Source organism: Chenopodium quinoa, unplaced genomic scaffold, assembly GCF_001683475.1.
Source record: "Chenopodium quinoa cultivar QQ74 unplaced genomic scaffold, ASM168347v1, whole genome shotgun sequence".
Classification (NCBI taxonomy): domain Eukaryota; kingdom Viridiplantae; phylum Streptophyta; class Magnoliopsida; order Caryophyllales; family Amaranthaceae; genus Chenopodium; species Chenopodium quinoa.
Window position 1 is genome coordinate 4723847 of NW_018745324.1, and position 27932 is coordinate 4751778.

General features: G+C 34.3%; 1 protein-coding gene across 2 annotated transcripts; it reads left to right on the top strand.

Moving 5' to 3' along the window:
* Positions 1-828: 828 nt before the first annotated feature.
* LOC110712631 (ATP-dependent DNA helicase homolog RECG, chloroplastic-like) lies at positions 829-27932 on the top strand. 2 transcript variants are annotated; one of them, XM_021891102.1, is made up of 17 exons: positions 829-1114; positions 1194-1323; positions 2468-3007; positions 3150-3262; positions 3702-3933; positions 7429-7592; positions 14477-14558; positions 15687-15776; positions 16399-16632; positions 18768-18839; positions 19248-19397; positions 19473-19616; positions 22335-22478; positions 24140-24223; positions 25757-25786; positions 26747-27319; positions 27581-27932. In XM_021891102.1, exons 1-17 carry the CDS (start codon positions 1017-1019, stop codon positions 27671-27673), a joined length of 2973 nt encoding a protein of 990 aa, XP_021746794.1. In that variant the 5' UTR covers positions 829-1016; the 3' UTR covers positions 27674-27932. The 2 variants fall into 2 exon arrangements, with proteins under 2 accessions (XP_021746794.1, XP_021746795.1); XM_021891103.1 differs by lacking the exon at positions 25757-25786.

Sequence of the window (27932 nt, forward strand, 5' to 3'; positions counted from 1 at the left end):
TGATTTTGGTTCGGATGATTTTGGTTCGGTCAATTTCGGTTCATTCCTTTTTGTGTTTGGCTGGATTTTGGTCGAGTTGACCAAATTCATATCCAAATAAGGTTATTTTTAAACTAGAGGTATTGTTTAGTTTTTACCTTATTATTCGGTCAATAAAATATAACAGAATGGGAGGAAATTCATTAAAAATGACAATAGGCTTTAGGCAGCATTTAACTAGAGCTTTACAAGCAAATCACTTAACTCCCGGTTAATGTTTAGGTTTATTAGATCTTGTGCCATTTATTAAAGCTTAGAAAGTAAATTAATATAATAGATATGTACATGAAGTAAACTTAAGACTCCGGATTATTTCTTTGTAGTCAAAAAGTTAACTTATTAATAATTAGTAAATATATAGTATAAGAACTTGAATAAAAAAAGTAAATAATTAATTATGATCGGGTTAAATTCGGATCGGGTAAAAATCAAATCGGGTTAAAATCGGATCGGGTTAATATCAGTTCGGGTCAAAACAAATCGGATTAGATCGGTTATTTTTTGGGTCAATTTCGAATCGGGTTGAGCTCGGGTCGGGTCAAATCGGTTCGGTTTGAGTTCAGGTCGGGTCAAATTGGATTCGGGTTGAGTTCAGGTCGGATCAAATCGGTGCCGGGTTAAGTTCAGATCGGGTCAAGTTCGGATTCGGGTTGAGTTCAATTCGGTTACAGATCGGGTTTGGGTCTTGAATTTCTCGGATCAAATCGGATCGGTTACAGTTCGAAACGGATAATTTTTTTCGGGTCGGTTCGGTTTTGACACCTCTACTCCCGCATGCTCAAAACACACACAAAAAAAATCCTTTTATCTAACGAACATCAGTTACACTTCAACTGAAGTTCGCACCAGAAACTTCTTTCATACTTCAATTCATATTCTTATTTATTCAAAATTTTCCAATGCTGTTTCAATCAACTTATTGTTTCATCATATTTCATTGCAAAATTTTGTCAATTTTCAATTGAAAAAACTTCAAAATGATGTCTACTTTTAACTTCGCTGAAAATTGTTTGAGAGCTGCAATTGTTGTTGAAGTTGAAAGTGGTTATCGGAATATTTTGAGAAGAAAAATGAGGTTTTTATGTTTTGAATTTATTTTTTAATTTTTCAAATTTTGTAATTTGTGAAATCAATTTATTGCCGAAATTATGCAGGTATAATCAGGTTTTGGTTTCGAAGATATCGAAATTTTGCTACCGATCAAAGCATAAAGTGTCGGGAAAGCTATTTGAGGATGTAAATAATTATGGTGTTGGAAGAATTCCAGATTGCCCTAAGTATAAGGTTAATTAATTATTATTTGCATTTGTTCGATTAATTGTTTCTTTTATGTTTAATTTGTGGACTTATACAACTTAATTTCACCTGCATTTTGTTATTATTAATTTTAAAATCGAACAATTTAGGGATTATTGTTTTTGTTGAATAGTTTGTTTATTAAGAGTGATAAGCTTGTTGGTTGTTTGGTGTGCCGAATTTTCGAGTTTGCCTCTTTAGCTTATTAGCTCGAGTTTTTGTCAACTAAAGAGGAGAATTGATGTGTGAGCTTCTTTGGCTTCTCTTAGTTAGATAATTTTTTAGTCTAATTCTGACTTTCACGTGTTTACCATTCTCAGATTCACTTGAGTGGGTTTTGTGTTTCAAGCAATAGGTATTGCAAGTGCTGTATAATTTTGTTAAGGATGTATGTATAAACAAGGCTTACAAATGATTAAATGTCTACTAATGTCAGATTAGGGCGGTATGACCATATGAGGGGTCAATTTCGTTCTTAGGATAATTTGACTGCCTATTCTTAGTTTATGTGGCTAGAGAAGAATTGTAGAACTTTCAGAAACGAGATTTCTTGTTTCGAGGTTTTGTAGAATGAGCGATTTATCTTCATGGCTACTGCCACTACTCTGTGAGGCTTTCTGAGTTGATTTACGTGGAAGGTCATATTATTCATATTCCCCCAAATCCCCTTATACTGTAGGCTTCCACTTGGATGATGATGATGTAAAAACACAAATGTTTAGTTTCGAGTTGAAACGGAGTGAGCACTTTCCAAAAACTCTTTGATTTTGTTATTACTATCTATATTATATCTTTAGTTTTGGTGGATAAGCCTTTATACAATCCAAAATTGGCTTTACTGCTGTAATAGTGGTCATTCTAGTCACTAGTCATTGGGGCGGGGGAGTGAGAAGGGAGTCTTGGGTCAAAGACTCACAAAGTAGATGCCCGCATTTTTCTTCTCCAGTTATGAAATTGGAATCATGGTACTTAGGAGCCCAACTTAATGGTTAGCAGAGCTTTCAGGAATAATTATTCTTGTTGGCCATCACTTGTGCTACTTATATGTAATATGTTACTTTCCTACAATTTTGGACTTTTGGTTGTGTATGTTATTTATGGGTATCTATTTCGTTCCATTTGCCCTTTACAGGTTTCCGTTATGCTAGGGTACAGTAACCTTGATGGTTTAGTAAATAAAAAAACTCACAAGGAATCGGGCTTTGTTCTTGAAGACAAGACAAATTCCTTTGACGTTTCCTTCACATGCAAAAAGTTTCCATCCATCTGCATTGGAAGTTTACCCCGGGTGGAACTTTATGACGATTCAGCTTGGGATTCTCAAATGAAGACTTACTCTCCTGTATTAAGTTGTGAAGAATTTCAGCCTCTCTTGACAGATGGGAAGTGGATGGTTCCAGAAACTCTGACAGAAACGGGCCCACCTCTAAATTCTAGGCTTCCAGATAAGAGTTTCTCAAGTGAAGAAACTTCTTCGTCTTCATCATTCCAATCTCAGTCTGATGGTTTGGAAGATCAGCAACTAGCTTTCTCAAGTCCTATAGAATCTTTAGCTCCTGCTGTGCTTGAAAATGACAAGTTGTCTTGGTCGATTCTTGACAAACCTATTAGCTCTATAAAAGGATTGAGCAAGAGGCACTCACGTCAGCTAGAAGAATGTGATTTTCATACGGTGAGCATATATTCGTTTTTAACATGACAATATTTTCTGTTAGTTTCTCAAAGAATTGTTCTGCTAGTTTAGGATAATCATGTTAGTCACCATATCATATACATTTGAAACACGTTTCATAATTCACATTTCTTCCATGTAGTTGCGCAAATTGTTACATCACTTTCCTCGGACCTATGCTGATCTTCAGAACTCACACATGGGAATTGAAGATGGCCAGTACTTGATTTTTGTTGGGAGGATCATGACTTCCAGGTGTGTTTACTTTTCTCAATCCAGTCATAATGGGTTCTGTGGTTGGTTTTAAGGCAGACTTCAGTATTTGCTTCTAGGTTGTGGAATAATACCTATAATAATATTTTATACAATGATAAATTACTTATATTACGAAGTGACCTAGCTCATTTAAGTTTGGAGTGATGTATGGATTCCCTAGTTCTTAATCTAGCCTAATTTTAAAATTAGTTTTCCTTGAGATCAATAATACTCTCTCCATGCTTGCTGCACCTAGCCAACATGTGTAAGTGATAGATATAGTGTTCTTAATTGTTACTTTCACATCCATTATCATAGAAATGATAGTAGAATTAATGGACTTATACTTCATAATTACAAAGAGTTAATGAGAAATTGATAGAAAGGACAGTAGAAACTTTTTTTTTTTCATGGGATCATTATTGTTTCTGTTATGTAGGGCTGTGAAGGCCAGCTACTCCCTTTCTTTTTTGGAGGTGGTTGTGCGTGGTGAGGTTGATCATATGCTGAATGATGAAGTTGAGCAAGATGAGACAAAAAATGAAGGAAAGAAGAGCATATATTTGCATCTGAAGAAATTCTTTCGTGGCCCTCGTTTCACTAGTCAAGGTTTTCTTTGGTGCCTAAAGAAAAAGCATAGAGAAGGTGATATTGTGTGTGTTAGTGGCAAGGTAAGGCACTGTGCTCTCATTTTCAATCTTAGTTTGGTTTTGTATGTGCTTATTACTAACATCTTTTACGTATTGGCTGTTCTTTTGGACACTTCAGTATATACTTCTATGTGTTTCTCTGAACTCTGATTATCCTAGCTACTTTGAAGTTACTTAATATACTTCTGAACATTTCTTCATTTCTTATTTTTTGAATGCGTTATGAAGAGACTTAGGGAACCCTTCTCTCCCTTCTCTTAAGGGTGGCCCGGAACACGATCATTTTTCTGTATAATTGTGTGTGCTGCATTTTTTAAACCTTATGAGATACCTGTGAGGCTTTTTCTAGTGAGATGTCCCTCACCTTTCAATTTGCTTCACTTCAAGACTTCAAGTTTTCTATTGAGAGCTATGCTTGAACAATTTGCCTCGCAATTATGATTTCCTCATGTCACAATATTACGCGCACATCTTTATTAGGACACATGACATATGGGTACTCCCCACTGTTCCCCAAAAGATTGGGCCATTGCAAATTTTTAGGTCACCCTCTAATAATTTAACCTGAAATCTCACCAGTCTATGAGAAGATTAGTAATGTTAGATCTTATTAGATTTATTTAATGAATATTTTTAGTCTATTGAGTTTTAATAAGTTTAAAACGTGTGGTCGTATGGAAATGGAGATATAAGTGGTTATAGATGTGTGTTGCAGAAAATGGAGTAATATGTTAGAGATGGACTATAGAGGAAATATTGAGATGTCATTGTCGATGAGCAGCCCAACAATATAAGGTACATCCTATGGAGAAGAGTGTTTCCTTATTTTGGGACATTTAGAATATGTTATGATCAATGTTGTGAGTGCGTGGAGCTATGTTCACGTGTTTTGAGACAGGGTAGTGCACCAGAGATGAGTTATTTAATTGACGATAAAGTGCACTCTCCTTCCTATGCTATCGCAAATGTAAAAGTCAGGATTGACTTTGCTATGGCCATTAGGCCAAACATTTATTCTCTTTTCACAATTCTAGAAAATGATGGTTAGTTTATTTGATCACTTTTGGTCGTGAACTCATGATTCGATGCTTTAGATTTTGATTGTTAGCTGTTTGAATTGCTTTGGAGATTATAATATATTTTTGGTATACTCGTTTTTCTAGGCCATGTGACTAATGTGCAATGATGAAAAATGACAAGTTTGAATCATGATGTTATGAAATGATGGGGTGGCATGGTTATGAGTAGAAAGAAAAGTTTTGTATCATCCGTTATTTTTCATGTATTAAATAGTAATTTAGGGGTTACTCATAGCTACTTCTATTATCTCTCTCCTCATCACTTAGCCACTTGGGTCTCAGTAGTCGTTCTTATGACGGTGTGGCATGGTTATGATGAAAAAAGAAAAGTATGAATCAATTATTATATTCCATCCGTTATTTCTTAGGAAAAATTAGTAATAATAATCCCAACTTTTATCAATTTTGCTACAATAATCCCAACATTGGATTATTCTGGAATAATCCGAACGTTGGGGATTCCTCTTTTTCTTCAATCCCAAACCGGTCAACAAAAGTCAATGACCTATTATATCAGGTCACTTGACACGTGTCAAGCCTGATTGGTCCATAACATTTAAAAATTATAAAAAAAAAAAACCTAAAAATCTCCAACCACCACCAGCCAGCTCATCTTCCCCCACCGGCCCACCCTAACAACCACCTCACTGACAGCCTGTCGCTCGTTAGTTGCCAACCATCCGTGTAAAGCAACCTCAACCGCCTCGACGTCTTCCTCCCTCCCCGAAACACCCCTATTCCCCACGAAACCACCAACAAAACCCGAATCCACCACCCCGAAACCCCAAATCCACCAACGAAACCCCTCCCTACTGCCAAAAACCCCCAATCGTTTTTCCCACCACCCTGAAAACCCTAAGCAGCTAGGGTTTTCGATGGTGGGGAGGAGTTTTTGGGGGTTTTCGGGTTTCAGAGAGGAGGTTTTAAGTAGGAAGGAGGTTTTCGGGTTTGCGCAGGGGGGAAGGGGAAAGCGGCGAGAGGGAAAACGGCGAGAGGTAAACCGTCGCAGGTGAAGGGGAAGGGGAAGAGGTAACCGGGGAGGGGTTAGCACCGCCGTTTGGGTTAGACTAGTTGTTGGGGTAGGTCGGTGGTTTTTGGGGTTGCTGGTGGCTGAGGTTTGGTTTTTTTTTTTTTTTTTTTTAACTTTTTTATAAATTTGTTTTAGCCAATTCAGTTGTGACACGTGTCACTTTTAAAAAAAATAAATAACCTATTCAACCGGTCACCGGTTTTTGGGATTGAAGAAAAAGAGGAACCCCTAAAGTTCGGATTATTCCAGAATAAATTAAAGTTGGGATTATTGTAGCAAAATTGATGAAAGTTGGGATTATTATTTCTAATTTTTCCTATTTCTTATGTATTATTAGTTAGTAATTTGGGGGTTACTCATGGCTACTTCTATCATCTCTCTCCTCATCACTTAGCGACATGGCTTTCAATATTGATGGCAAAGCCCTATGTTTCTTCTTTTAAACAATGGAGGAAATGTTTCTAATATTATTGTGAGGGAACACATGATGGAAAGCTCTAATATTAGGAGCCTATGAAGGACCGTTAAACCTTGAATAATAGTTAAATAGAAGCAAGGATCAGTCACTTCGGGACGAGATATAGTGATATACTATACCAAGAACATTCATGCACGACTAAAATATACATACCAATTGAAATGACAAGAAAGGATCAGATTTAACATAATTAAGGTCTGGACATGGTGCTGCTAAATTTAGCCATGCATGGTTGATGGCACATCAATCAAATTATGGGATGTGAGAGAAGGAATGGCAGCCTCAATAGAGGATGAGAAAGAAGGTACTGCAACAGCAGCTTCCATGGAGGATATTGTTGTTGATTTGAAAGAGAATTTGGAGGAATTATTAGGTTTAGAAGAAGAGTGCTGGTAGGGAGAGGTAGAATAAGAGTTTTCCTGCTTTGGGTTGGGAGATAGAGATTTTGTAAAAAAAAGTGCACCAGGCAATATCAGTGAGGTAATTTAGTATTGGAATGGGTTAAAGTCTGATAACTCTGATTCCTTTCCTACAATTTATCCAATTCCACTCCTTTTCTTGTTTGTACTAGAACCAAACAAGCAATAAGTGAAATAACGTGAGGTTGGCAAGCTCTCTTGCAGTAGTTTGTAGGTGAACTTATTTGTGGCAGAGAAGAGCACCTTGAAAGTTGTTATCTTATAGTCTAAAAAGAGCAAGGATAGCCCCTGTTCCCTCACCCTAGCAAACAGCAGCATCAAAATTGTTACCAATTTATTAACACGTCCTCCGACTGTTCTGCTGCAGTTACTTTAATTACATTTCTGCTCCGGTTTTGATTTCCCTGAAGTCGTGTATCATTTTTTGCATTGGGTATTTTGTAGATTAGTATCCAGTATCATGGTTTGATGTGAATTTTTTGTGAATTTTTAAAATAATCATTACTACAGGTGAAAGGCACCTCTAAGGAAGACCACTATGAAATGAGGGAGTATAGTTTGGATGTGATTGAAAACGAAGATGATCCATCTGTTCCAATTGAGGGCAGACCGTATCCTATATATTCTTCAAAGGGTGGCCTCAAGCCTCAGTTCTTCAGGGATATTATGACAAGGTTCATTTCCTAATTACGCTATTTGTTCCTTGTGTGTTGCCTTCTTAATATAGACAAGGTTAATATATATATGTTTTGTTTGCTTTATTTAATCTTAATCATGTACGTATCATGAGTATATGTATAAATTATTATTTAACACTAAATTTGAATATTAATCTTAAAAAAATTTTAAATTCAAAATAAATAACTTTGAATAAATTAGTAAAAACGTTAAGTAAACTTATCACAACAAAAATTGATTTAAATTTTTAACAAAAAATTTAATCTATATGTTGTTTATGGTATATTGATATCCTTTTTTTTGTTATTGTTTGTTGTATACTACCTCCGTTTCAAATTATTTGCAACGATTAGACATTTCTCCTCTCTACTTTATGTCAAATCGTTGTAAATAATATGAAACGGAGGTAGTATTAACTATTTATCATGTTAAAATATAATATTTATATTGTTTGTTGTATATTAATCCGGTTGAATCTTAAAGAGTTTTAACATGATTGTAAAATAAAAATAATAATAATTGATTATAATCTAAAAATATGATGTGGCTTATAGTAAGATTAACCCTAAGACTTAAGATGACATCATCATTTTAAAACATTTTGGTCTTAAGACAAGACTACATTTTTTATACATTTAAGAAGTTGGGTCTTAACCTGTGTTCACTGGACTCGGCTGAAATCTCGGAGTGTCCGTGTCGACACGACACGACGCGGATTCGGACACGAAATTCGTGTCAGATTTGGCACTGTGCACTCGGACACTTCAGAGAGAGGGGAAGGGGAGAAATAGAGCTGAATTTAAAAAAAAAATGCCTAATTTCTCAAGTAAAGGAGAAATATGGCTATGGATAAGTAAGAAATTTGAGTGAGCAGGAGGTGAAGAAAGGCAGTACAAAAAAAAAATCAGAAAGTCAGTGTCGGTGCTCTACAGCTGTATTCCCCCCTTTTTTTGGTTTTTATTTATTTTTAAAATCCCTTTTTACTGTTGTGACAATTATGTCCCTCACTTTTTTACCCCTTTATTTATTTCTCTTGTGTTGAGTTACTGAGTTACTTTATACTTAAGTACTTCATCTGTATTTTTTTTTTTCTATATATAAAAACCCAAATAATAAGTGTTATTGTCATAGTTTTAGCATTATATGGTACTCGTATAATTTTTTTGAATATTAATGAAATATTTAAATATTTTGCAATGTATAATTTTTTGCAAAAAATGAAAATGCCGTGTCCCCGCACCCGTGTCAAAATATAGGACGGAGTCCCCGTGTCCTAAAATTTTGGAAATTGGCGAATCGGACACTCGGACACGTGTCCGTGTCCGACACACGTACCCGAGTCCATGCAACATAGTAAAAAAATATTGAACTTTTTTTTTTAATTTTTTAAATACATTAATAATTTGATTTATATACAAAAAATGTATGTACAAGTCTTCTTAAAAAAAAGTTTAAAATGTCCGTACGTTGTTTCAAAAAAAAAAGTTGTATGTATGTTGTTTCAAAAAAAAAAAAGTTGTATGTACGTTGTTTCAAAAATAAAATAAAATTATATGTACGTTGTTTTTTAATTTGTTATATATTGTCTTCTTACTACTGCATGGCAATATAAAGAGTAAAATTTTGTTCATAATTTTTTTCATGGCAATACATATAGTAATGCCTCAGTAAAAAAAAAAAAAAAAAACGAGCAAACTTTTAGCTCTTGTTAATTGCTACTTTTAGCAAATTCTTCATTACAGATACTCGTGTTATAATAATTAATTTTCAAGTATCAAACTCTGTATAGATTTTAGTAGTTACAAATATAGTTGTTAAAAAATAGCTGTTGAACAAGTATTTAATTTTTAAAAAGTTGTTGAACAATGGCTATAAGCTAAGAATATATAAGATTTTAATTCCCCATCACTACTCACATACACTCCTTACATACACTCTTTTTCTTGAATAGTTATAACATTCTTAACTTCCATTAATACAATCTTTGTCAACCTAGCAATTGTGCATTATGTTAAATGTCGCTAATGGCCAAAACATAATTGACGAATACATTGACAACTTCTTAAATTCATATGTAAAAGATACTACTACCTTATTTAATAGTTACGTGCAAATTTATTGTTTAGGCCGATATTTATTATGTGCAAACAAATTTTTTTTTTCCTTTTTGGGTAAAAAAAAGTGGTCAAAAGACCATTTTACCCTTATTTTTAAAATTAAAACACAATTTACTAACTATAATCAGATTTAATTAATCACTACTTCTCATCCAATTTAATTCACCTTAACCAACCAACCCAATCTAATTATCTACTCTTCACCTTCAATTCAAGTAACCAAATTCCATCTTCATTCATCTTCATCTCCATTCATCTTCATTTATCTTCATCTTCATCTTCCCCATATATTCTCTCTTCTTTCAATCTCATTATCTCTCCATATTTTTTTAGATCTTATTTCTCTCTCTTCGACTTTCAAAAAATTTGTGGTGAGTTTCAATGGATTTGAGATCTTCTTTCTCTTTCTTCAACATCAAAAAAATTCAATTTGTGGTGGGTTTGTCGAATAGGTGGGGAATTCGCGGTGGTTTTTGTCGAATTTGTGGGGGATTTCGTGAGGGTGGTGGCTTGGATATCTTGGGTTTTATAGAAAAGATTTGGGGTATTATAGAAAAGATTTGCAATAGTTTCTAATCCAGCACGTCTTTGGGATACTTATAAGGTTGGGGATGTCATGTAAGCATGCATTATATTGCATAATATGATAATCAAGGATGAAAGAAATGACATAACATTGAATGCAGAAGTACAATATAATAGAGGTAGGAGTCAAAGAGATGGACCCCAAGTGCAAGTTGGTCTCCTTCCAAATTATATTATGCTAATCGATAACAATACTTTTAGAATCATCGAAAACTTCAAAATGTAAGAAGTTATTTCATTAGTCAATTTTATTCATTTAAACTATTTTAATGCAATATGTGTATTTTTAAATTTTCATTAGAGCTGTTTAGAGTGTGGTCTAGACCAAATTGCAATTTTGCAGTTTGGTGCGATTTTCAAAAATTTTTGGAGCAATTTGCACCGCAAACCGCACTTTAATGCGGTTTGCGGTTTAAACCGTCAAACCGTAAAATCATTCTTATACTATTTCTATTAAAAAATATATATAAAATAATTTAAAAATATAATTTAATCTTGACTATTAGCTAATTGAAAGTTTAAAAAAAGAGTTTTATTTTTATTATAAATTTATAAAAGTTTTTTTTTTTTTTTTTTTTTTTTTTTAAAAATATAATTTTGTAAAAAAATAGCTAAACCACAAACCGCATTTTGCGGTGCGGTTTGGATAAAATGCAAATCGTAATTTGGCGGTTTGGGATCCAAACCGCACCGCAAACAACCCTAATATTCATGCATTTTTAAATAATCTAATTTCATGTAATTCTATTATAATTGATTTTTGTTAGCTTGATTTATTTTGCTATTAGTTTTCTGCTAAATCTAATTTGTTATTATTTTTTGGCTATGACATCTATATAGGATTAGCAATTTGTAACACCAATGTGAATTTTAATATTAAAATATACTACCTTCGTTCTTATTAGTTGACATGTTTTGACTTTAGTACTATTCACTCACTCGCCTTTGACGTGTTTTGTGCTTAAACGTAATGAAAAATATAGTCATCTTGTTAGATTCATCATAATATATGTTTTAATTTCAACTTTTCATATTTTTTTCGTAGTGGTAATTAAAGATATTTTTTTTGAAGACTGATAATTAAAGATATTAATAGTCGATGAATTTGTGCACTGGCAAACGTGACTAAAGAAACGTGTCAACTAAAAATAAACGGAGGAAGTATATATGTTAAAAGGAAAATAAAAAATTAATAAATATATTAAAGAAATCTAAAATGAGTTTGAGGAATGAAAATATAAATTTGATTGCGTCTTATTGTTATTAAGGTTCCATTCAAGGTTTTCCTATGCAAGGGTTATCCTAGCCCACGTTAGGTTTTTTCAATTTTTTTAAGGTTTGTATTAATATCAACATTACGTGCTTAGCTTCCAGACTTAAATGACATGCAAGATCGTTTCTTTACACCATATATGATGTTTAGCCCCATGACCTAAGTTAATTCATCTATCGTGTCACATGATGTAATTGTCCTTAGCCTCATGCCCTAAGAACATGTATTATGCATACATTATTTTCAAGACAAACAATTTAATCCATACGATGCATTTCGTCTTGCTCAACGAGGAAGTTCAAAACTTCTTCCCTTTTTCATGTATTTTCTTTTAAGGAAGTTAAAAAAAAAAATCAAAATTTTTTCATCGAGGGAAGTTCAAAAACAAAACTTCATTTTTCACGTATTTTTTTCGGGAGTAAGTTGGTACCATGGTATAAAAATAAGGCCGCGACGTCTTGGTTGGGCCGTTTTGTAAAGGAAATTCAATTGACCGAACCGAGATTGTCCGCATCAACAAGGGGTATTAAAAAACCCCGCGATTTTGTCTGAATCAAATATTTCAACTCTAAATCACCCCGCATTGAAAGTTACATTTTTTTTGTTCTTACAAAAGTTACTTTCCATTCAAAGATATAGTGAAAGATTCCCTCAAATCTCCCCACTAATGGCTCAAATCTTTTATTATGCCCCCATATCACCTCACTAATGGCTCTAATCCTCTACTATCTTGAAATCAAATTTGCATCGACTCAACCGTGACATAGCCCGCGATCAACGCATCATAAGCGTTCCCGTGATTGTAACCGAAACCGCATTTTTGAACCATGGTTGGTACCCTCCACTCATGAACGGAAACTTTTTGCTTTTTGCATTGTCGGTTGCTATCTTCACACACTCAAATCATACATATACACACACAATCACAAGTCATACACATGTCATGTCATGTCAAGTCAAGCTTAGTCAAGTCAATTGTGGTCTATACGAATCCTTTGACAAATTTTAAATTTTAAGTCTCATCTACAGCCTTCGTTTGGGGACAAACGAACCATTTACAGCCGACGTTCGGGGACAGTTGAACCAACTACATCTCACGTTCGGGGATAAGCGAACCATTTACAGCCCACGTTCGAGGATAAGCAAACCATCTACAGTCCACGTTCAGAGACAAGCGAACCATTTACAGCCTACATTCGGGGACAAACGAACCATTTTCATCCCACGTTTGGGGATAAGCGAACCATCTAATAAAGTCTATTTAAATCTATCTAACGTGGTGTGACACTATGCGAAAAGTTGAAATGACAAGTGTAATATTATGATATAAAAAATAAATTTATATGATAATTTTTGAGAATTATAATCTAATATATTTATTTTTGAATAAAATTATAATTCAATTTGTACATTTGAAATATTGGTATTTATTGAAAATAAAACTCTAAACTAACAATTTTATCCTAAGATTCTATCCAAATAAAATTCTAAACTAACTTTTTTATCTAATAAAGTTTATTTAAATCTATCTAATGTAGTGTGACACTTGGCGAAAAGTTGAAATGCCAAGTGTCACTGCCTCGTGACCTTACTATATATATATATATATATATATATATATCGTATAAAACTGGGTTTTTTTTTAAACCGCTCTACGCGTGTACAGTATAAGAATTTTATATTGTACACGTGTAGCGTGTACCTCTTAGCTGCAAAGAGTTTTTTCGCCAAAGCAACTCTCTGAATCATGTTGTTCTCACCTTCAGATCATAATAGATCACATAGTATATGTGAATGTATTTAGTAAATGGTACTTCCTTCGATTTAAAATAATTGCGGCAATAGCATATGGATGGGGTTACACAAATTTATAAAGAAAACAACGTAAATGGGGGAGATTGGACCGGCAGAATCCTTGTATAGAAATAGAAGAGGAGAAATAAAGGTAAATAAGTGAGTTGAGAAAGGGTGAAACTTATGGTGTGAACATGTCCTAAAAAGAATTGTTGCAAAAATTGTGAAACTTCCAAAAATAGCATTGTTGCAATTGATTAAGAATAGAGGAGATATGTATCATTCAATTTGTGCTAGGGAGCTACAGCCTGTAGAGAGAGAAATAGAGGTAAATAATTGAGAGTGGAGAAAGGGTGCAACTTATAGTATGAACACATCCTAAAGTAGAATTGTTGCAAAAATTGTGAAACTTTCCCAAAATAGCATTGTTTGCAATTAATTAAGAATAGAGGGAGTATGTATCATTCAATTTGTGCTAGGGAGCTACAGCCTGCTGGGGATCACGTCCATTTCAAATGTAGCTAAAGTTCACTATACTTGACTTTGAATATGGGGCTAACTCAAAATAGCAAATGAAACTGTTTGTGTTTGATCAAGGGCCTATGGGAAACATCCTCTTTGTTATTGTAGGTATAGCCTGTATAGGGCTGTGGACATCCAAGTGATAAGCAATTTTAACCCACCTTATCTTTGTAAGGGTGGGAGCCTCTCTTATAGGAATTGATTAATGTTAAATTGTTAATTGTTGATGTAGGCTTTTAGTGCAAGTAACTAAATTCCGTCACCCAAACCCTTAAAATGATCTCATAAGTATTACTATGATTTGATACACAATTTTATATATATTTTTTATTTTTTTTTATTTTATTGATAAAAGATATACTACATTTGGATAACCAAAAGTGTGATCCTTATGCTACCAATTTTATAAGAGTAGTTGATTTCCTCTCAAATGTGTTTCATCATCATAATGTGATAATCCCATGCTTCTGCAAATAGACTAATTAGTAATTTATTGCCTGGCCCACCATGGTTGTGTGGTACTTTCCCAGTTGTTTATTATGTTTATGTTTATTTTGCACTTACCGTTTAAATCCATCTGAATATTCAGGGCCTTGCAGTCATTGCCTACAAATATTGATCCTATTCCTCAAGATATCACTATAGACATTGGACTTCAGGGGCTCCATGATGTAAGCAAAGCTCTTTACGCCTATACTGGCATCCATTTGCGATATTCATATGCTGAATTGTTTAATAGCTAAAATATTCTACTTTTCCCTCCTCTTTTTTCTTTTTTTTTTTTTTTTTTTTTTTTTGTGGGGGGGGGGGGGGTTGAAAATGAGATTACTGTTGTGAACTTTTAACAAAAGCATGAAATTCATGACAATCAATCAGAGAAATTTTACATGACACCCATTTTTGTTTGATATTTTTCATTTTGGATTGTTGGGGGGGGGGGGGGGTGACAAAGTCCTTATATGTAGCTTTGCAATAAAAGTCTGTAGCTTTGGGTATGCTTCATATCTTTAGTTCTTAGGTGTTATTCTCATGAAAATGAATTAGAAGGATGGCCCATTTACTATCTTGCTCTCAGAAAAAGTGGGGTTGATTCTAGAAAACTTGATACAACATTCTGAACACCTATCTTAATATTATGAGCATTAGTTAGTAACTTTACTTTAACTTACCAGACCAAGAGGTTTCTTATATATGAAGTATATGAAGGTCTTCAATGCTAATTCTAATTATTATTAGAGGCCTTAGTGAACCTTGAGTGTTTTTTTGCGTGGCATCATATATGTTTTACAGAACTTAAAGATTGCTTCCTTTTTTTTCTATGGTTCTGTTGTGAGTGAAAGACATTCATGCAAGGTGCAATAGTTCCCTTTTATTGTATACATTTAGCCTCTTAAAGTTCATTGATCAGGACACTCTTGTAACTTGGAGGAAATGCATAAATGAAAGTCCACCTTGAAATACTCAAAGCCAAACTACCAGGGAAAATACATATGCAGCCCTGGCCTAGTACCCTGACTATTGCTTCAGATCATCAAAGAGAGAAGTACTGAGATAGGCAAGCTAAAAATCGTTTGAGCACATGTTCTTTTCCTCACCTTAACTTGCTCTCTAGGATTAATTATTTTGCATTTGCATTCATGATCTTATGGTAGTGGCACCCATGTGTACCTTAATAAGTGGCAGTGAAAATGCATACATGTGCTCTGTCTATAATGTTTAAATTTAAGGATGCCTTATTATTTACATTTCCTGTTCTGTATCTGCGTTATTTACTACTAAATCTATAAATGGGAATACAGGCATATATTGCGATTCACCAGCCTAAGGATTTAAATGATGCTGATCTTGCACGCAGAAGGTTAATATTTGATGAGTTCTTCTACCTTCAGGTGCTCCCACTTTGTATATGCTTTTATTTTTGTTTTGGTCCAACTTTATTTATTTTGGCAAAACCATGGTAATGATGATTTAGTCATGGCTAATTCTCATGTACAATACCATTTGATGAAGATGCTCAATCTGTTATTATATCCATGTGTTTTTCATTTATTTGTTCACACCTAAGGGTCTCACTTTACTACTGTGGACTGTTTTGTCAACGGCTTATGGTCACTTGCAGTGTTAGATGATGAAAAATGTCTAGTGCGCTGCTATCACAGTGCCATTCAAAATAATGATTTTGCCATTTATTGTTCACTCCTAAGGACCTCACTTTGCCACTGTAGACTGCTATTTCCTGCTTGTTGACATTATATTTTTTTGACTCCTGATCTCATGACCTCTGATGAACAATATCTAGCAGCCCAAGGCCATCCCAATTACCTTTACAATTTAAGTTTATTATTTTAGAAGATTGTTCTCGCTCACTACCTTGGCTTTTAATAAAATTGGGATGGCTTTGAACATGTTTTTCCTTGTTTGTTTCATGACTTAGCTATTTGTTATCTACATGCATTCATAGAATATTAAGACATGAAAGGCTAGCTTACTTTTATTCATCTTTCATTTCAGCTAGGACGAATGTACCAATTGCTTGAAGGTCTTGGATCAAGAATAGAGAAGGAAGGGCTGCTTGAAAAATACAGAAATTTAGAGCAAAGTTCTATTTTTTCTGAGGAGTGGTGTGACCTCACTAAGAGTTATATAGAAGCACTTCCATATTCTCTAACTAAAAGTCAACTAAGTGCAGTGTCAGAGATTATTTGGGACCTAAAGCAAGCAGTTCCCATGAACCGGCTGTTGCAGGTGTTGCATTGTATTCTGTTTCAGTTTGTAATTTCTTTATAATTGTCATCAGTATTCAAGCTTTTTATCTTTGTACCAGTAGGAGCGTAGTTAGTGGTTTGTTACTATTTGTTAGGAGCAGGGTGTTATATCTTGCCGTATCACCAACCTCAATATAAAGGTTTTTAAGCTTATCGATTCCTTGATATTAGGCTACAGCATTTACAAACCATCTGCATTGCCTGTGAAAGTAGTATGCGTGGCCATTATCCGGATTGAATTGATGTATGAGATTTATAACCTTGGTTTGTATTTGGGATCAACCTGCTGGTATGTTATGAGCATGCGAAGTGGACTTGCTAGTAATATTTTTGGAGCACTTTATGTTTATAAATTGACTTGCTAGTTCTGGAGTTTCATAAAGTGGTGATTATCCTCTCATGACAAAATGATGCCCTATCGGAAGCTCTTTTTGTAACAGGTGGATTTTAGGGTGAATCATGATCATAATAGGAAGTTGAACTTCCTGGAAGTAGAAATTTATGCAGTTGTTTCAATGACAATACCATGAAAATTGTTCTGTGTAACCACGTGGGAATTTTTCTATTACCTACCAAATGGTGAGAATTCCTTTCCCTGTCCCCCTAGGTAACTAAAGTTTCCCATGGGATACCTAATGATTGTTTTATGCTTGATATGAGCTAATTAGAAATTTTTTTATGACTTTTTAAATTATGAAGTCTGTTTAGGCCTTTAGGGTATTGCATAACTCTTGTATTGTCAGACTTCTCAGTTCTCACTCTCGAAATTGAGCAACTTTTAGAAGGTTTGAAGTTCTTGGTCAAGATTTCATGCAGTTAAATTTAGATATTTGGAACATTCCTCTTTTCTAACTGATGGTATTTTCTTTGACTGCTAAGCCCCAAGGCAGTGTATAAGAAATGCCTTTTTTTTTAATAGTTTTGTGTTGTTTTTAATTTTATTTTTGCTAATTGTCTCATACAGAGGTGATAGCATTAGAATATAGAGACATTTTAAGTAAGCAGGGTCATGTTATTAGGATTGCGACAACTTATCTGTACAGTTTTGAATTGTAAATAACGGACAAGCAGAAGATCTTAGATACTCTTGCTGGTTCTGGGTGTATTTTTAATGGTGATATTTAATAACCAGACATGGACAACCTATTCTAGGTGTTGAGGACTGACAGTTTGATGGCAGTTAGACTTATAATCCATTGTTAACAGAATATGATTGTTGAGTTGGTGACTAGATATATCACATATGAAAATAGTTGTCGACTGATATGGTGTAGATTATTGGTCAAATAAAATATTCAATAATTTGACAGCTTGACTTCGATATGGTGTTGTGATGGATGCTGGTTAGTGGTGGTCTAGAGGAAGGACCTCATACCCATTATAAGTCTCTATGTGCTCAATCTTGTGGAACTAGTATGATGGAAATTAATTTTAGGGGCATTTTTTAAAGCAGATAATGGAGTGGAGGAGACAGGCAGAAGTTGTAATGGTGGAATTATATGAAATGAGCTGGTGTGTGGATCATTTACTGGGTTCAAGATTCAGTGTATTTACGATACTAAGTCACCTTGTTGACTGTCAACTTCTTGTAGAGCATGTTATTCCTTGCCAATCATTGATTTGTTTGGATGTTGCTTTTTTTGAGAGGATTGTTATGCTGGTGTTCAACATAACATATTCTATGTTTGTTGTTTGATTCTGCTTGAAGTTGGTGAAGTATGCACTTTGCAGATCTGCAAATTGTTTCTATGGGCTTGAAAGAGTTGAGTTTTAGAGTGACCGAGTAAAACTTTGTGTATTGCTATACTCTTAAATCTTGATCCTTGTCATTTGATACTGGAGTTTGCAACTAGTTACCAAGTAGGTTCTCCTTTATATCTTTAGTAGTTCCTTGTATTCTAGTCCGAGAACTGTATCTGATTGATCCTTGTTTTATCCGATTGCACTCTGACCAGCCAATGAACTTGCTAAATTTCCTTGTCCTTCCCATCACTTCTATCTTTTTATGGTCTCTATTTCTGTTTCTCTTTTCTTAAGGTGTTTTTCTATAAACCATCTTCCCTTTCCAATCAAGAAACAGAAAAAGTGTGATGATCTTCTATATACTTGTTTCAGGGTGACGTGGGCTGTGGAAAAACAGTTGTTGCATTTTTGGCATGCATGGAAGTCATTGGCTCAGGATATCAGGTTAGTGTGTTAAAAGACAATTGTGCGCTCTTCAACTTCTTTTGATATATCGAAACTTATCTTTATTTGTTTTGTCTGAAGTTGTGATTATGTTTGAACTTATTAGAAATTATTTTGTTTGAATGTTTTTATCCAAACTTTTATTATCTGAACTTAATCTTAACTGAACCAATTTTATGTATGCTTATTTAGTTTAAAATTATATAAGTCAAAATATGTTGACAAGAAGACACTTATTGTGCTGTGGGTTATCATCATGAAATACATAAGGGAACATGTGGCTGCATTATACCCATTGTGATGCATTTAAGTGTGCCTATATATTTGACAAGCTTTTATTGTGCCCATCTCGTGACATCTAGTTTTCATTTAGCTAGATGAATGACTTCATTTAATCTTATTGTTTAGGCAGCTTATATGGTTCCAACTGAGTTGCTCGCTATCCAGCATTATGATGATATATCTAATTTATTAGAGAAAATGGAGTCTGATCGCAAACCTTCCATTGCTCTTTTGACGGGTTCAACTTCAGTTAAACAAGCACGGATGATACGCAATGTACTGTTTGATATTAAGCTAAATCTTGATTTATCTATTATGAATCTTGCCACTGTCCTCACTAGTTTCTTGCAGGAACTCCAAGCAGGGACTATCTCTATGGTCATTGGAACCCATAGTTTGATAGCTGAAAGTGTAGAGTTTTTGGCTTTGCGACTTGCTGTGATAGATGAGCAACATCGATTTGGCGTAATTCAGAGAGGAAGGTTCAATAGCAAGGTTGAGTATTTGTTTTTATGTCCAAACTTGAAAAACTTTAACTGCTTTTATATCATTGAGTTTTATTCATGATGAATTATTGTCGTGGTATGGATAATTTCATATATTCTTGGTAATTTGGTATGCTCTATACCATGTGACTTGGTTTGAGGAAGAATAGCTTAATTAGCTTCTGTATTGGTTAGGCAGTTTGGCTTTTAAAAATTACCCCCTTTGTTCTGAATCAATAGTTGCAGTTCACATTTCTCACCAAAATCAAAGAAATGTTTGGAAAGTAAGAGAAATAAAGTAGTCAATGGATGCCAAAGGTAACTTGGATAAAAAGAAGTTCAGAATGACATGGAGAAAGTGGATTGCAGGAGGTTGTAGCACTAGATAGAAATGAATTGAGAAAATGGATGTTGATGTATAGCAAGAGTGATGAACGGCTACAATTTTGTTGCTATTGTTGGGTGTTTAGTCAAGCACAGAGTTAGCTTTCTTAGTATTTCTGCTAGCTCCTGATTATGAGTCTTTCGTACATCTTTGGAGTAAATATAGCACATTATTGGAATTTCTTCTTAATTCTTATGTTAGGTATACATGTAATTCTCCCTCATAAGGATCCTCTCTTCTATTTGTTGCTTTTTGTGAGAGATTTTTCAGAATTCACCTCAAATAATATGGATTCTTTCTTCCTTTTGTTATCCATACCTCAAATGCCATCTCTCCTCTTTTTGTTATAATATATCAATTGAAGCAATGTGATGCTGATATCTGCCCATTCAAACAATATCCTTTCTTGGATATGGTCTTTGATTTAGAGCTTATATACTTGAAGTGGACACTGAATCGAAGAATAGAAGCAAGACACAACAAATTTCCAAAAAAAAAAAAAAATTTTAACAAATCCTTGATCTTTTTTAACAACTGAAACGAGGGGTAAACAAGCAAAGGCACTACACAAATCAATACGTAAAACAAAATTAATGAATAAATGTCACCAAACTCACCATCAGTGTCTCTTATGGCAACTCCAATGGTGGAATACTGCTGTATCTTGAAAATCATCAGCTAGATGGTAGAACTTGCCTGTCCATCAGAGTGTGTAGCTGCATTAAATTATCACCAGAGAAAGCTTCTTTGCTTGCCTCAAGGAAAGAAGCAAAACATAATTTAGACAATTTATTAACATATGGAGTTATTCAAGCTGCATTCGCTGTATTTGTATCTCACTGCTATAGCGTTTTGTAGCTTAAAATGGTTTAGCTGAAAATGACGGTGTGGCAAGTTAAGTTAGAAACTACAAGTGGTCCTGCATTACCTTTGAAGAAGCCCTTTAAGGCAAGACTTGGCTTATTATACAAATTAATATATTATGAGCTTTGCTTAATCCATCCTGATTTTAAGAGCTAGGATTGGTTAAAGATTTCACCGATAATCTTCAATCTTACACCTGATTCTGCCACAATAATCTCCTCTTATTATTGATGTTGATAAATTAGAGTTCTTTCAGAAAGTATTTAAGTCTGAAACTTTTTTTAAAAAAAATAAAATAAAATTGTAATAGTTCTATTTATAAAGCCTTGATAAAATCCAAAAGCTAGGATATTATTATATATCTATAAAGGAGAAACAAAATACAGTTTGTCAGAAGCTCAGATTATATATGACAGAAACCAATCAACTGCTTGTTCCTTTTTTGGACGGAAGTTGCCAGCTTACATTTCTGAAGCGGAAAATTGAATTTAAGCATCAATGCAGAACCAAAACACAAAAGGTGCATATATTGGATCACTTGGAATGTTTGGAGTTACTCTGATGTATGTAAGGCTGTAAGGGTGGTTAGGGTCATCAAACCTTGAATGAATATCACTACAATTTACAATTAAATGACTGACAAAATATCTCTCTCCAAATATACTTCTCTTAGTTACGTCCAGGTCTCTACCGAGTGTTGTGCCCAGTACCTGAATGCTTTAGTAGGTTGTTGTTACATATGTACTTGAGGTCCAAATGACATTCTACTGAGAAAGGAAAGTCTCAGTCACGCTTCATCTAGCTCGCTTTGTTTCTGCAGACCTGTAAAGTGCAGTCAGATGACTCAGATCAATAGAACCACTATTCTGATTGAAATCGGATCTGCTGCTGCTGAGAATACTTTAAAGAAGTTTCTAAGCACCTTTTTTTTCGACTTTCAAAGAGGTGCATTAGCTCCTGTAGACCAAATTTTGGCCATAAGACATCAGCCTATCATTTCTAGTTCCATCTTCATGTTTATGGACTGACAAAGATAAGCTGGATTCTGCAATGCTTTAAACCTACAGGAAATGATGTAGCTGCGACCTTAGCTTCCTCATGATATTCTCTGAAGGGAAGGCATATTCCGAACTAATGCAAAGTTTTTTTTCACACCTTCTAAATTGGATTTCAAAAATTACAAATTATAATATCTCCTTTGATACCTCTCCTAATTTTCTCATTTTGATTTACTCCATATTTAGGAACTGTATTTTTTAAAAAAACAGACTAATAACTCCAATATATCATGATTTTCATGTTTTTAAAAAAATCAGATTCTGAATATTTATGAATAGTCATTGCAGATTTGCAATTTGTTTTCTGTTGCATGCGCTGTCATCAACGGCATAGATTCTTTTGTACATACATTTTCTTGCGTTCAGGATGTTGGGCTAATTTCTAATTTTTTTTGGTTGATTGTGACTGTTATACTTGCAGTTATGCTCTGGAATTGGCTCAGCAGCTTTTGGTGGTACCCAGAAAAGTGAGATCCGGATGGCACCTCATATTCTTGCAATGTCGGCTACCCCAATTCCAAGGAGTCTTGCCTTTGTTCTCTATGGAGATGTGTCCCTAACACAGGTATCTAGACTTTGTTTTGTTTTCGTTTATGTGTGAGTGCACGCATGTTCAGAGTGCGCTCTAAAGTGCAAACCAAACTGCAAAAAATCACCAAATTGCGGTTTGCGGTTTCCAAAAAAATTTAGACTAAACTGCACCGCAAATTGCACTTTGAACCCTTAAACCAATATGGTGTAATCATTGACTATTAGCTGATTAAAGGTTATAAAAAGAATTTAATATTTGAATTATAAGTTAATAATCACAAAATAAAATAATAATTTTTTTGTAAATATGATTTTAAAAATAAAATTTAGCTTAACCACACGACACCAAACCACATTTTGAGGTGCGGTTTGGTGTGGTTTAAAAAATTATGCAAACCGCAATTTTGTGGTTTCACCGCAAAGGGCCCTATGTGCATGCGCGTGTGCGTGCGTGTGTCAGGCTGCCATCTGATTTTCTACTTATTAAATGCATCAGAAAAGGGACACTAGTAATTGTCATTGTTATTCCATAAAATAATAAAAGTAATTGTGAGATTGTTCTAATCATTGCTTTCTATTTGCTCATCTTATGCCAATTAAGTTTGGATAAGTGAATAGCATGCACCTTACGTTAACCCAATTCCTTTGTACCTCCCCGCAAATTAATAGTTGAAAGGCTAGCCAACCTTAGTCGATGATGCTAACAAAGCTACTTTATCCCACATTTATATCACGCTGGACATTGAGTAGAAGAAATATAGGGATTTTGCTAAAGCATCTTTTTAGAGAATCTGAACAACCCGGGAATGCTTGCCAATCAAATCCAGGTTTCTTCATTCAGTGTTTAGATAATCTTGGGTGTACTGGTAAGCTGATTGTCTGGAAAAATCTTCCAAGAAAGCCATCAAATCACTCTTGATCAGATTCTTACACTCATGAAAAAAGGCCATATTGAAACAAAATGTTGTCACGACACACCTAAACTTTTGTTCGACAACAATATAAATCTTATGTCTTGACATTTTATCTGTCCATTATGATCCATTATGATCCCTTTTATATACTTCATCCTCCTTAAAAGGCTTCTCTAACCACCCATTAACCTGAAATGGAACTAAAACAAAAGGGAAAATGCCGAACATCCTCTACCTTGTTTTACTAATCTAAGGCTCTAACAACACTTTGTCATCTCTTTAAACGTTCTGCTTGTCTTCTTCTTCCCCTGCCCCTCTTCTACTCACCAGCTTCACTTACATCACAAATGCAAAGGTAGTATCTGTCCTGCAACAGGCTCTTTTTGTCTTCTCTCTTTTCCTTTCTTCTCTTCTTTCCTTTCTAGGTTAGGGTTGAGAGGAAAAAATTTATGATCTTCTCATATTATGGTTATTGGAGATCTAGATATAGTCATATAGGAAACGATGATTTGAAAATAAAGGAGCTAGTGAGGTCCGGCCTGTCAATCCATATTTTTTACTGTGTTTTAAGTTGATTTACTGGAAAATTTATGTTTCTGCATGCAGTAATCTTCAAATAGATATGCTCGGCTGGTTTTAATTTTTCTTCTGTTGGTCCCAACTCCAAGCATAACTACATAGAATTTCTTTGCACTCAGATTATGGAAGTATATCTTCAAATTTACGTGTAAATGCTTTAGAATAAAGACTTTTAGCATAGCTTCTTACTTTTTCATGGTAGATAACAGGTATGCCTCCTGGAAGATTACCTATTGAGACACGTATTGTTGAAGGAGACAAGGAAGGTATTGAGACAGTTTACAAGGTATATTCTCTCTTTTGTAATTATGTAATTTTAGCTTTATGTTCTAACCGGTTACATGAGTCAAGATGTATATGTTGTTTTTTTTTTTTTTTTTTTTTTTTGAGAGAGATTTATATGTTGTTATGTAGATGTAAGGCGGTGGTTGCGTTTTATAATTTTTATAGACTTATCCAAACTATGGATTTTATTGCATGACATAGGTCTCTACCTACGTCTGTTATTGTTCTAACCAATTTTCTTGTTTACAATTCTTGTAAATTTTTATATAGCATTTTTTAATACATAAATTATTATAGAAATATTGAGACTTAAAAATTTTGGGATCCTATTTGCAAGATAAATGAGATTAGTCTTTAAAATAGGGATTGGGACAAATAGTGATATGAATTTAATCTTTTATTCTGGTGAATAATCTTGAAATTCACAAGAAAAAAAATATCGAGTCTAGGAAAATTGCTATATAATTAAGAGACTTTGCTAGAATCTTTAATTAGGGCTTCCCCACATGCTTTAGGGTAGATATAAAGGAATTTTACTACCTCAGTTAATTATTATGTGCAACTTCGGAGTATTATTTGTGAGATATAAAATATTTCAAAGTTGCACATAATATTTAACGGAGGTAGTATATGAAATTTGTTTTAGTGTTTTTGTAGTTGGAACTGTTTTTACCGTTTTATCCTTGAAATATAGGCGTAATTACTAGGGTGACACAGAGGATGGAATTTCAAGTGCGTCAAAGGGGATAGAGATTTGGTCAAAATTATTTTATTTATTTTTGGGTTGTTGTGAGAACATCTCGTCTTCCTTATGCATCGCCTTTTTTGAGATTCATTAATATTACTCCTTTTGTCCCAAATAAAGTGTTACCCTAGGGTTTGCACAGTGTTATATGTGATTGGCTTATCTCATACTACCTCCGCTTTTTTTAGTTGACACGTTTTAACTTTAGCATTGTTCACATACTTCCCTTTGACAGTGTTTTGTGATTTATACGTAATGAAAAATATTGTCATGTGGGATCTTGTTAGATTCGTCACGATATATATATTCAGAATATCAACTTTTGATGATTTTTGCTTGTCGATAATTAAATATGACTAAAGAAACATGTTGACTAAAAAGAAATTGAGAAAGTATATATAAATTGAAAAGTAGATGTATGTGAGATGGTAGATGAATCATTTAATTGAATGAGAGAATATGTGGGATCTTAACTTTGGATAGTGGGAATAGAGAATTTATAATGGATGGGTTCATGCCCTTAAAGGAAGTGTGTCAATCAAATTAGTTGGAATTGAGAGTTATTAAAAAAAGGTTTAGTGATAGTTTATATCGAAATTTATGAACTGTAAACTAAGGTGAATAGATTGTACAAATCTAATCAATTACTCTTGGTGGATAATATGTAGAATAGATTGCAAAGTCTTGGTTTGAGGTTCTCTTGAATTTCTGGATCAAGATGCTTATAAAGTCATTTCTGGATCAAGATGCTTATAAAGTCTTGTGTTTAACTTGTGGCATGGATTGCAGCCTAGGGCACCAAGTATGCGCACAACTAAGGTAAACTTACACTATAACACCCAAGCTAACCTCTTATAAGCTGACTTCTTATTGCCCAAGCCAGATTACTGCTTGCATTCAAATCCAACAAGTTGGACTTCAGCCTCTATTAAAATCCCAAATGACTAAACTAAACTCAGAAGCCCTAATGCCCTTATAATAATATAATAAAAACCCATATTGTAATACCCACGTTAGACGTGAAGCAAAATTACATTGATCATAAGAAAGCAACTCAAAGATAATGTGATTCACATCATAGAAGCATACTGGTATTGTATAGGATGTGGAAACACTACTTTATCTAAGTTTGGATTGTGAATCTGTCAGTATTCTTGACAAATCATAATGTCCGGATGTTGAGGACCCTTGAGGCACTGATTTTCCTCAAGAGTAGCGATTCCTCTGCACATTAATATAAATTGGTGTGATATGCTTTTTAGATTACTTGTGGTTGTTAGGAATACATCAGAACTTGTTGTGTATACCTTTATAATTTTTATTATTTGGAAATCTTGACATGGTACTCTTTGTTGATTCTATTTGTTTGTCAATTTTTTTGAAATTTACTCACAACCTTTTTACTTGTGACAAGTTTTTGCTGTCGCTTATTGTTACTATCTACATTATTCCTCCCCCCTGTATCGTTCTTCCAAACCTATCATGGTAATTAGCTCTTTTTACCAAGGAAGGCAAACCCCTATTTTGATTATGTTCTCCTTGCCCTCTTTTAAAACTCACTCTGAAATAACTCCTATTTTGCAACAGAGTAGCATTTATATTATCAGTTGCTATGACAGTGGGCTTTCCACTGCTAAGAGGCACATGTATGGGTTAGAAATTTAAATGGCATGATGAACTGTGAACCTGTAACCTTTTTTCTTTAATTTTTCCCAAGTTGGATGTAAAAGCTTCATATTCGAGTTGATTTATTCTTTTCTCTCTTTTCTCCGCAAGTAGATGATGCACCATGAACTGGAAGGAGGAGGAAAAGTTTATGTTGTATACCCAATCATTGATCAGTCTGAGAACCTTCCGCAACTTCGAGCTGCTTCAGGAGAATTTGACACTATATGTTCCCAATTCCCTAATTATAGCTGTGGGTTACTGCATGGAAGAATGAAGTGTGATGAAAAGGATAAAGCATTAAGATGTTTCAGAGATGGAGATACACAGATTCTACTTTCTACTCAAGTTATAGAGACAGGGATTGATGTGCCAGATGCATCCATGATGGTCGTCATGAATGCTGAAAGATTTGGAATGGCACAGTTGCACCAACTTCGAGGTCGAGTTGGACGTGGTGCTAGGAAATCCACATGTGTACTTGTTGCATCAGCTGCAAGTAGTTTGAGTCGCTTGAAGGTGTTGGAGCAGTCGGCAGATGGATTTCACCTGGCAAAAGTTGACCTTTTTCTACGTGGACCTGGGGACTTGCTTGGAAAGAAGCAGTCAGGACATCTTCCTGATTTTCCGATTACTAGACTGGAAATTGATGGATCTATAATTCAAGACGCTCACGTTGCTGCTCTGGTAGATATTTCTCATCATTTTCTCTCTTTAAATTCTGACCTATTTTATGTTTTTGCATCCATGTCTCCTTATCCGTCTCCTCACTCTTATTATGAATTTGTGAGCATGGCTTAAACAGATTTTAAGCTGCCAGCACTAACCTTTGTTTATAACAAACATATTCGTGATGTGTTAAAAAAATTTTGACTTTAATATTTATACAAAGATTACATACTAGCTTGATTGTAGTATTTAATGCAGCTCACCATTTCCCTTGTGCAGAAAATACTAAGCGCCTCTCATAATCTGGAGCAATACACTGAGCTTAAAGCTGAGCTTAGTATCAGACAACCCCTTTCTATCCTAGGTGATTAAGGTGCATATAATTTAGTTTGTATCTATGTATATGATATCTTCGAAAGTTTAAACAGATGTACCACTGTATCTTTCAGGTAGAACATTTTTTGCTCCTTCAGAAGTAGGTTGAATGGAGTTTTTGCTCATTAGTTGTTTTATATGCAAACACCACCTTTATATACAAAAACCACCTAGGTATGATGATGTCAAAGGGTTCATCTATATCGTAACTGACTATTTTTATTAAAGGTAACAAGTAGAATGTGACGAAATATTA